This window comes from Mustela nivalis (assembly GCF_964662115.1).
Source record: "Mustela nivalis genome assembly, chromosome: 13".
Lineage (NCBI taxonomy): Eukaryota > Metazoa > Chordata > Mammalia > Carnivora > Mustelidae > Mustela > Mustela nivalis.
This window is the reverse complement of record NC_139032.1, coordinates 32,829,200-32,841,582: the sequence shown is the minus strand read 5'-3', so window position 1 is coordinate 32,841,582 and position 12,383 is coordinate 32,829,200. Positions and strand designations below refer to the sequence as shown.

Sequence of the window (12,383 nt, the reverse complement as noted above, 5' to 3'; positions counted from 1 at the left end):
GGTCCATCATATATCCTACAGTTACCCCTTCCTACCTCTTGCACAGCTACCAATAACACACTGGTCTTGTAGCTTTAAGTTATTTATCCCACCAGCTTTTTTTTTTTTTTTTTTTTTAAAGATTTTAGTTATTTATTTGGCAGAGAGAGATCACAAGTAGGCAGAGAGGCAGGCAGAGAGAGAGAGAGAGAGAGAGGAGGAAGCAGGCTCCCTGCTGAGCAGAGAGCCCGATGCGGGACTCGATCCCAGGACCCTGAGATCATGACCCGAGCCGAAGGCAGCGGCTTAACCCACTGAGCCACCCAGGTGCCCCTTCTTTTTTTTTTTTGTAGAGGATACCACAACACCCTGAATGGTTATACAAGTTGCCCATGAATTCTGGATTAGGTATTTTAGTTGTTCTATATGTTTGTGTAAGAATATCTAGGGAGATTAAAAATCTACACTGTTATCATCTACCTGGAATCCCATCCATCTTTATAATGTCAACTTGTGTGACTTCATACTTAAGGAGTCTTTCTTATAAGCAGCATATGGATTTTTTGTTTTAATCCTATTCATGTTTAATTGTAATATCTAGCTCACATTTAGTTAATATAAATGGCTGAAATATTTGGGTTTGTTTCTATCATTTTATTGTTTTCCATTTTATCTAGCTTTCTGTTTTTTACTCTTGATTGCCTTCTGATTCATTCTAATAATTATTTCATTTCACCTATTAATATGCTAATGTTTTTATATTTTATCATTAAAATTATATTTAGCTACATTACAATTATATATTAAATCATATATACTTAATAATTCTATGAAAAGTTAAATTCAGTGGTTCTTAAAGAATATACCATGTAAATAAACCCAAGAAATCAATCTTAAGTTTTACTTCACTACTACCTTGATCATGTCAGAATTTCATAGCTTCATTTATCACCCCCCATTTTTTTTTTTTTTAAAGATTTTATTTATTTATTTGACAGAGATCACAAGTAGGCAGAGAGGCAGGCAGAGAGAGAGAGAGGAGGAAGCAGGCTCCCTGCTGAGCAGAGAGCCCCATGCGGGACTCGATCCCAGGATCCTGAGATCATGACCTGAGCCGAAGGCAGCGGCTTAACCCACTGAGCCACCCAGGCGCCCCTATCACCCCCCATTTTTTACACTGTTGTTGTCCATTTCATTCTACACAGAAACTTCACTAGTGAATAGTCTGTTTGTACTTACTTGTTCAGTTATCCTTCCTCAGTTCTTTAATTCCTTTCTGTTTTTCCTTGTTTCAGAGATTACCTTCCCTGTGCTTAAAGAATTCTTTAGTAGTAATAGTCTACTGGTACTGAATTCTTTGGTTTGGTTTGATAACATCACTATCTTGGCTTCATTTTTTTGTAAACTATTTTTTCACTTCTAAGTTGAGAATTTTTTTTTAGCAGTATTTTCAGATGCTGTTCCATGTGTTCTAGAGCTTTTATTATTTCTGATGAAAACTCAGCTCATATTCCTTCTGTTTTTACCTTTAAGTTTCACCAGCACCACTGTGCTTTCTTTATATTTATCCTGCTTAGTGTTCACAGGTCTTTAACCTGGGCTTGGATCTTCTCACTTTTGAAAATTCTAGCGATTATATTTTCAAATATTGTTTTCACCTTTCTCTTTTTCAGGAACTACAAGTAGATGTAATGCACACCTTTTACCAGGTCCCCTATGTCCAAAAGTCTTTTCTGTATTGTTTCTCCTATTTTTTTCCATGTTTCAATTTATCCAAATTCTTCACTGACTTGCCTTTGAGTTCACTACTCCTATCTTCTGCTTTTAAGTCAATCTAATGAAGTCTTAGTTTCAGATTCTGTAGTTTTCAGTTCTAGAGTGATTTCACAGATTCAATGTGATTATAGATTCCAATTCTCAGTTGAAATTCTCCATCTTCTCATTTTCTTGAGCATTTAAATCATAATCACTCTAAAATCCCTGAGAACTTGAAATATCAGGACCAGCGTTTTTTAAATAGGTTTTATTTATTTGAGAGAGAGTGAGAGAGCAAGTGGGAGCACACAAGTGGGCAGTGAGAGAAGGAGAGCTGAGCAGAGAGCCTGTTGTGGGCCACGATTCCAGGATCCTGGAATCATGACCTGAGCAGAATGCTGAAGCTTAACCAACTGAGTCACCCAGGTGTCTCAAAGATCAGCTTCATTTTTCTGGCTGGTTTTTCATTACGTGACCCTGTCTTTTTGTAGTGTTTTTTGCTTCATGGCAGGATAAATATAAAGAAAACACAGTGGCTTATTGAAATAATGTTGCTGAAAACTAAAGATAAAAACAGAGGGACTAGAAGCTGAGTTTTCATCAGATACAGCATAAGCCAGAATACAGAACAGCATCTGAAAACACAGATGAAAAAATTCTCAATTTAGAAATACATTTCTAATGAAAAACAGGTTACAAAAAATGAAGCCAAAATAAAGATGTTATCAAACCAAACCTAAGAATTCAATAGTATAAATATAAGACATTAGAGGAGGCTTCAGATATTTCTATACCACAAAGAGGGAGCAATCTTCCTTCTGCTGGGAGATACTCTGGTGTTTTAATATTTTATTCAGCAACTATGCGGAGGCAAGTCTTGTTTATAGTCTTAGTTAAAATTTAGGCTACACACTTGTCTTAGCCATCCACTAAGAGCCTTTTGTATACTCTGTGGGACCATTCCACTAGTGATCCCAAAATCTATATTTGTCTCCTAAAACTGCTGAAAATTCCACCACGTTGTTTACTTACATTTTTAGCCTCCTGCCCAGCAAAACTTCAGTATTTAGCAAAAGTTGTATCAGGAAAACAGGCCATCCCCATTACTTGCCTAAAGCTCTGATTTCTGTTTCCACCATGCCCCCAACTGCTTTCCATTAGATATGCTCTGCATCTGTAATTAACAAAGCTCCCACGGCCAAAAGCAACTACAAAAAACTGCCTTCTGAAGTTCTTCCCATTCCAGAGTCCTAAGCCCTGGTAGTTCTCATTGCCTCTCTGTTGCCTTCAGATGAAAATGGTATTTGATCTGGATCTTCTAGTTGTTTTAGGTAAAAATGCTAATTACTGCTAGCTAGTCCATCCTACCTGGAAACAGAAACCTTCCATGTATTTCAATAGATGCTTCAATAAATATCACAAAAACAATTTCAAAACAAGAATCACTTTTTCACTCTTTTATCATTTTAGTTGAAGGCCTACCATACCCATTTCTTCTGCACAAAGTTTATGAAGCATAAATCACACCAAAAAACATGAAAATTCCTTCAATACTACATTTCATTTCAATCTAATAGACCAGCAAATGTAAAATACAGTATTTTATATACTACCAAAAAAGAAATTAGCCTGCAATGGGGTAGTCTAAGAACCACCCCTAAAGTTGGTACTCTAGATGGAAACCAACCAACTCTAAGACACACTATTTTATGAAATTATAAGAAAGAAAAAAGTCTGAGATGAGGTGTCTAAGGACCCTCAAGTAAAGCTAGGATACCAAATGGTTCTTCTCACAGTTTAAGATAAATGGTAAATAAACCACCTTGCAGGTAGAGACAGAAAATAAACAGGATTATTTTGATGTTATCACTGAGTAAGAGAAAAAGTATCCCAAGAACTGAACCACAAAAGGCATGATTCATGCTGTTTTGCAGATACAAATTCATACTACTTGTGTGGTCTAAGGCTCAGAGAATGTTAAGTTAGATGGTACTCCAAGGTGCCTAGCAGAAGCAAACTCAAATCTCTGAAAAGAACCTGTGTTCCAATAGCAATTTTAAAATACATTTTGAGATGTTAAAAACAAAACAAAACAAAACAAAAACCATTGATCTCCGATTCTGTGAAATACTCTATTAACTGAATATGCATTATAACTTGTACCTAGAACAGGGCCTGGCACATGGCAGCTACCAAAAGGGCATTAATGTTTTAGTAGTATGACAGGCAGAACAAATAAGTGCCAAAGATCTCAAGATCCTAAGTGTGGGAACATATGAATATTATATTACATGGTGAAAGGGACTTTGTAGACAGGATTAAGTAATGACCTTGAAATAGGATTATGCAGGTAGGCCCAAGTTAATTACAGGGAAACTTAAAAGTAGGAGAGTCAGAAATGTAATGTTAAAAAGGGAGGAAGTGGGCAGTGGGCCAAGGAATTGGGGTGTAGGGCCTCTAAAATCTGAAAAAGACAAGGAAATAGATTCTCTTTCAAAGTCCCCAAAAAGTAACACATCTTTGCGACACTTTTAGTCCAGTGAAATCCATACAAGACTTCTGACTTAAAGGACTTATAAAATGGTGAGTTATACTATTTAAGCCACCAAGTTTGAGGTAATTTTTTGCAGCAAGAATAGGAAAACTACCACAAGTAGGCCAAGAAAGACAAATGTCAGATGATAATCAATATTACAAAGAAAAATAAGAGTAAGGAAAGAATTCAAGGAATCTATGCCTGGCATGTGCATATACAATTTTATACAACACAATCAAGAAAGTGACGTCTTCTGAAGTGACGTCTGAACAAACACCTGTGACAAGAGACAGAGCAAGTATCTGTGCGGAGCAGAACAGGCAAAGGGAACACCAAATGCAAAGGCTCTGAAGCAGTAACATGTTTACATATATGATTAAGCACCACAAGCAGACCCATATGGTCAAAATACAGGGAGTTTTGATTTATAACTTGAAAATGGACACCAAAGTTGTACTGTGTAAGAATGTTAAAAATATCACTAAAGAGACTTGATGATAAAAGAGTATGGATAAAATTTAGTAAATAAAGTTCTTAAAAAAATGGCACTGAAAATAAAGTCACCCATAGTTTAGTTTTAGCCTTAGATAAATTATTTTCTTGTTATAGAATTTAAATTCCACTCATCAATACCTAAACTAATATAACTTCATGTGGTATTAAATATAATATGCATAACAGTAACTGAACAAAGTATTATAAAAAACAGATTTAAACTACACAAACTTTTGTTCTGAATTTTCTTCAGTGCTAAAACAGAAACAGAAAATGACACTAAAAATATAATTTGATCACTAGAAGTTTAAGCATATTCACTTTTTGGTACTCAGAAATTTAAAATAGATGGACACCTGGGTGGCTCAGTTGGTTAAGCATATGCCTTCGGCTCAGGTCATGATCCCAGGGTCCTGGGATTGAGTCCCAAATCAGGCTCCCTGCTGAGTAAGGAGCCGACTTCTCCCTCTGCCTGCCGTTCCCCCTGCTTGTGCTCCTGTCCTCTCTGACAAATAAACAGATGAAATCTTAAAAATAAAACAAAACAAAACAACAATAAAAACAGAAACAAGCATGGACTTTAATTCCAAGTTCCCTTGGAATTAAATATCCTTGTCTCAAATAAAATATCCAAAATAGATTAAATATCTATTTATTGTCAAATATCCTTGCCAAATATCCAAGATAGATTAAAAAGGGTGTCCTGCATTTCTCCTTTTGTACCTTCAATATAATAATATAGAGTGTATCAAAGCTGTAGGCTTATTATCTGCAAAAGCTTAATAAAATTCATAATCTGGTGGGACAGATTAAAAAGTCACAAACTAAACTCAGGAATAAAAAGGGGAACATCATAATAAAGACTGCACATTAAAAAATGACATTAAACAAACTTGTGACAATAAATAAAATTTAGGTAAAATCAAGTTCCTAAAAAAATAAAATTTTAGGGGTGCCTGGGTAGCTCAGTAGTTAAGCGTCTGCCTTCAGCTCAGGTCATGATACTAGGGTCCTGGGATCGGCTCAGGTCATGATACTAGGGTCCTGGCATCAGGCTCCCCTTTCAGTGGAAAGCCTGCTTCTTTCTCTTCCACTCCCTGTGCTTATGTTCCCTTTCTCACTGTGTCTCCTTCTGACAAATAAAATTAGAAAAAAAATATAAAATGTTAATTCAAGAAATAGGAAATCAGAGTCTCCCCATCATTACAGAAATTGAGCCAATCATAAAAATCCTTCCACAAAGAAAGCTCAGCTCCAGAGGGCTTTACTGAGAAGTTCTACCAAACAGTCAAGAAAAAAACACAAAACTTCATTATAAGACAAATATTATTCTAATTATTTCATAAAACCTAATAATTTCTGAAGGATAGCTAGACAGGCAAATTAACAAGCAAAGTTTACTCAGTAACACAAATGCAAAAATTCCACACAAAATATTGTCAGTGCAAATCCAGGACAGCATTTATCCACAAAATGCTTATGACAAATATTATAGTTGGTGGAGTTTTGAAAAGTTTTTCTTAGCGATAAGGGAGAAAAAAGATGTCTGTTATCACCACATCCTTTTAATAATGTACTAGAGCACAGCTGGTGAATAAAAAAGATTAAAAGACAAAAATGTCCTAATTCAGAGATAATCATAAAAATTCCCCCAAAAATCTATGTGTCAATTAAAACTAGGAAATTCAGTAAAGCTACTACATACAAGATTAAAGGTTACTTACATACCAGTGACTGCTCCCCCCACCCCGGGCAAAAGCATTTATAGGAACAGTAAGTAGTACCTAAAGTTAAATAGGGTAAGATCAGATGTCTGGAGAGTATTGAATAGGTTCTACCATATACCTGCCATCACTGATTTATTTTGAACCTATAAAAACATGTTGTATGTTTCAAGCTAATAGGAGAAAAACACATTAAAGACCTAAACAAATGAAGAAAAAGCACATTTCTGGATTAGAGTCAACACAATATGTATTAAGTTCCCAATGGTTTTTATGTTTAAATTACCAAGATGACTTGGAAAACTCAAATGAAAGCACAAAGACCTAAGAAAACAGAACTACTGAAGAGCAAGGTAGAAAGCCCTGTTCTGTCGTATCATCAAAATGTGGAACTGACGGGATACACAAAAATAGACCAATGGTACAGAATGGAAATCAGATGGATCCATCAAATTACATACTTGATATGAGGTGATACTGAAGACCAGTGTGGGGAAAAATGGGCTTTTTAATAAGCAATGCCAGGAAAGATCATTATCTATATATATCAAGGTAAGTCAAACCCTTATCTCAAAACCTACATTGAATGGATTAAAGATCTAACAAAGAAAGGCAAAACCACAAAGCTTTTTAAATAATATCTTAACTCATTTTGGGTTAAAAGGTAAAAAGTTTCTCTCCTGCCCACTCCCATGTTTACTGAGATATAATAGACATACACTGTAAGTTTAAGGTATATAACCTAATGATTTGATAGATGTATATACTGACAAATGTTTACCACAAAAAGTTAGCTTCCATTACTCAGATAGTTATAATTTCTTTTTGTGACTATAACTTTTAAGAGCTGCAAAATATAAGAAAAACTATAAAAGTGAAAATCTTTACCCTTTACATAACTGAAATGGTCAAGTCTTCATAATTAGAACTCCTTAAAAAAATCAGTAATACAGACTTAACAACAATACATTAATGTTTGGAACAGGGTCGTCACAAAAGGTATCTAAATTGACAACAAACATAAGGTTATTAATCTCATTAGTCAAGGAAATGCAAATCAAAACCATAATGATATACTATTTTATTATATACCCCTCTGATTAGCAAAAATTCAAGTGTGACAAAATTAACTATGAATGAGAATGCAGAGCAATGGGACCTCTAATACTGCTGTAGAAGTGCAATCTGATACAGCTACTTAAATATTTGGTCCTATCTATACAAGTCAAGATATACAGGTTCTACAACCCCAAAATTCTACTTTTGGGCAAGATGCACCCTACAAAAACTAATGCGCATAAGCAACAGAACATGGGTATGATGTCACGACAGCATAAGCCCAAAACTGTCAAGAGCAGAATACATTTAGACTTTGGTTTCGATTATTTATCCACTATTTCCAGTAAAGAAAAAAAAGATTTCTAACCATGGAAAAAAAAAATCCTATCCATACCACATGCCACACTGACTCCTTTTTAAGCTCTTAACATTTCTAACACATCTAGTAAAAACTTAAATGACACAGAACATAGTATTTTACAGGACAGTGTGTTTTACTGTTGGGATATCTATCACGTTTTCTCTAGTGAGTCATTATCTGCCTATCTATAATTTCCACTCAATCTTAGTTCTACTCCCTAAGGCCAGGATGCTCCACTCTAACTATACTTCAGAATCCCTCAGGGAAAATCTTTTAAATAGGAAGGTATTTTTCCTTTTTTTAACTCTGTGAGTACTTTTATCTCCTCCTATTATATACACATGCTGTTTTGTACTTCTTACACTCAAGTACGTTATAAGATTCCCTATCTAACCCATTTATGTACAGACCTTTTCCTTTTCTTCATGATTTGTACCCTTATACAAATCTGAATTTGTTCAAAAGTCTGAGTTACATCCTTACCTGGCAACAGAATCACACTAGTGTTTGTAGAAAGTTCTGAAACTGTTTTCTAAAATATAAGCTATTTTCAGCACCCTACAACATTCTTTTTATCTTAGGAGTCAGCAAATTTTTTCCATGAAGGGCCAGAAAGTAAAGAGTTTAGGTATTCAAGCCAGGTAGTCTCAATTGCATCACTGAACAATGCTGAATACAAAAACAGCCATAGATAATGTGTAAATGGAGGACATTACTATGTTCCAGTTAAGTATTTTCATAAAATCAAGCAACCAGTAGGCTATTATTTACTGACCCCCTTCTTTGTGTTATTAATTGTAAGCAGATGCTTAATCTCAGATTTGGTATAATACATCCATTATATTTAACATATACTCCATATTATATATCTATCCAACATACATATATGTTACATACAATAATCCTGTTAAACAGAACTTGACAAGAATCTTGGGGGGGCTGCTTCCTATAAACACACAAACACATACACAACTGCCAGGGACATTCTAGAATCCCCAATGCTCAACAGAAATGTATTTATAAAAATTCATTCTTTAAAAAAAAAAAAAGCAAGGCACAAAATACATATATGAAATTATTTACTTAAATACTATAAAAACTAGAAAGAGTTTAACAGACTTTAAAAAAAATTAGTTACTGTTCATCCAATAAATTCTACTCAAAAGAATCGGACACAGAAAGATGGTGATAATATTTTCCTATGTGTTAAGTAGCTGTGAAACAATGCATGGTACTTTATCACTTGAGTGAAACACCAAATGATTTTTTAAAAAATTTTATTTATTTGCAGAGAGAGAGAGTGAGCACACGTGCGCACACACATGCACAAGCAGGGGTAGTGGCAGGCAGAGGGAGAAGCAGCCTCACTGCTGAGCAAAGAGCCTGAAGGGAGACTGCATCCCTGGACCCTGGGATTATGACCTGAGCCCAAGGCAGACACTCAAGTGATTTAGCCACTCAGGCACCCCAACACCAAATTATTTCTTGAAGAATTAATGATAGAAATAGTGGAGCAATTTGGCATTTTGGGTGACATCTTATATTTCGAATTCTCTTTATTAAGCTTGTTAAATTCTGTAAAATAAAGAAAATTACTATAAAGAAAAATTTCAGCTAGCCTTACTAAGTACAGCAGATAGGTGGTCAGGCTGATATTCACTGCTATTATATCAACATAAATCCTCATTAACAACCACAGCTATTGACATGCTTTTGTATATTACCTGTAAGAATCCTGTGAGGTAAGCAAGGATTTCTTGAATAAAATATTCAGCTATTTCCAAGATGCTTTCAAATAATATCTCCACAGCCTTAAAACAGTGATGGACATTTAAGGGCCATCCTTAATAAAAAAAAAATCTCAAGAATTTATATTAAAAAGTTCTCCTTTAGTACGTAAATTTCTAACTTTCATAGATACCTTTTTTTTTTTAATTAAAACTAAGGAACATGTGTGTAATATCTAAAAATTACATCCTTGATTACTTCAGTAGCTAAAGGGCATCAGTGTAAGTAAGTAATCTTACCCCAAGATAATATTCACACGAAGTTCTTTTTTGGTCCTTGAGATTGTCTTCAGTGCGGTAATTTCTGCATCAAACCAAAATCCTCTATTACCAGGATTTTCTACAGAGTAATTAACCATTACCACATCACCGACATTTAGTTCATTCCACTTCAAATTGGTTCTAGCTCGTGGCCGAAGATCCTTGACATTTATTTCTACCGTACCACTTTCTGGATATCTGAGGAGAGAAAAAGAGAAGAATCACAAAATGCTGCTTACTATCAAAGACTGAAAGTATATTGAATACATATAAAAAGCCCAACCACTCTTAATTCCACTTAAAGGTTATTTTTTTCATGATTGTAACTGCCAGAATAAATAGTTTTTGGTAACATTTTAGTAAGACATTCTTTGCTAGCTTAAGGGGTAGGAGTAGGTAAAAACACAAGCTCTTCTTGCTCCACATTTTCTTAACCTAAGCTTAAAGATTACTTTAATAGGACCACATGACCTGCTCTTGAACAGTTCACTGAGATCTGCTATTTGCTTTACACACAGTAAGAATGAACTTAGTACATTTCAATAACCTCCGTTTTTCCAGGAGAGGCAAAATTCTAGTTCTTACATGTAGCCATGTAGTCTCATAACGGATAAAAAATTAAAAAAAAGGACCCATGTGAAATAATTCTAGCAGAATACTGGTTCTGTGCTTCTAAAGGTAAGCTTAACTTAAACTAAAACTTGATCTAAACCTAAAACTTTAGAAGTTTCCTAAAATTTAGGCCTAACTTCTGGCATTAACAAGCCAAAGAGAGCAATGTAACAGTAACAATAGCTACAAAATTAAGACCTGTAACTCTTGGTAGTAGGGGAGTCAAAGAAATAAGTAATGTCTTGTTCCTACTCTTGGAAAGCTCAATCTGCTGGGGTAGGCCGAACTATTATAATGTTGTTTCTCAAAATATGAGCCCCACACCAGCATGAAATCAACACCATCTGGGAACATGTTACAAATGCAAACTCTTCGGCTCCACTTTGGATGAGTCAGATCATCTGGGAATGAGGCCCAGCAATTAATTTTCACAAATCCTGTCAGTAATTAAAAAGCATGCTCCAGTTTGATAAACCTCGTGCATTATATGAGTAAGCATCATACCCTACTGTGACAGTATTAACAAGGTAGACAAGACCATTAACCCTTAACCGTGAGTCCAAAGTTGGAAGCAGTTCTAGCAGGAAGGCCTTGGTTCTTCTGAAGAAACCAAGTATTATTGCAAACCTAGGACTCTCATAGTATACCTAACTCATTTAGAGTAAACGGGCATAAATCCTGGGTGAGATCTTTAGTTAATCATCCAATTTAACAAAGTCTCTTCATATTTTAGTTAACTGAAAAAGAAAAAAATCTCACTATCAGCAAAGGGCCTCAGTGTAGATCTGGTCCAATTACCTTCTTAGTGCCATAACTGCCTTCTACAATAAGTCTTCCAAATAAGCATGTAACCTCTGCTTGGACAGTAAGTGATAATGGGGCAGTTTTAATGCTCAGAAAAGCCCTTCTATCTTCATAAAGCTCTGACATAGGGAAGAGAAAACACCTGATACTGGATCAAACATAAGCTTTGCAACTAATTTTGTACCTAAGTCCCAAGAGGAAACTTAGACACTGTCCACAAAAGATGTAATACTGGACAGTCGAAATGTCCTTGCCACCGTCAATGTTCTCTTTTAAGTAAAAATATTTTAAGTGGATTTCCTTCAACGTATATAAAACTTATATTTTGAGTCCTTTATCATCCTGGTGTCTTCACTGGCTGGATTTAAATTCCCATTTTAGCTTTTTACTACTGGATATCCTTGGGAAAACTCTGTATCCATATTAAACCTTGCCATATGTAAAATGTAGTTTAATGTTAACTAAGTGTATCACATGTGGTTGTTTCCAGAACTAAAATAAGACTTGTAAAGTGTTTAAAACAGCATATAATGGGTTAAGTAAATGTCAGTTAATACTCTGTCATTATCCCACAGAAATAATCCCAAAGAAACTGACAAGTACAAAACCATGTCTATGGTTCTGCTTTTCTCCCATTTCAATCCCATTTTTTAATGGTCAAACCTAAATTTAGAGGTCTCTTGCCGAACACTTGTGTTTATACACTCATGTTGCTTCACATTGGTTTGGTCACAAAAATAACCAACATCTCTCCCAATCTGTAAAGTAAAGTTAAATTAGGTTATTTAAGATTTCTCTAATTTGGAAGTTTGTGAACTTGTTTCCTGCTTCAATATCCTTAAGACCATAGGATAGAAAACTATTAAAATTCTTTTCTCGCTGTAATGTCATGATGCCAAAATATAATTTTCACATTATATATGTTTAATACAGTTTAGTACAGTAAGAAAGCATACCTAGTTTAATACAGTAAGAAAGCATATTTCAATGGCAAAAAAATTCTACAGACA

General features: G+C 34.9%; 1 protein-coding gene across 5 annotated transcripts in view; it reads right to left on the bottom strand.

Annotated features, from left to right (window-relative positions):
- Positions 1-12,383, bottom strand: part of UHRF2 (ubiquitin like with PHD and ring finger domains 2) — an 87,569-nt gene that overhangs the window by 39,071 nt on the left and 36,115 nt on the right. For all 5 annotated transcript variants that reach the window (XM_082695167.1, XM_082695165.1, XM_082695168.1 and 2 more), the window contains one exon: positions 9,937-10,155. In XM_082695167.1, the coding sequence (XP_082551293.1) occupies positions 9,937-10,155 (219 nt within the window). The remainder of the gene's footprint in view (positions 1-9,936; positions 10,156-12,383) is intronic.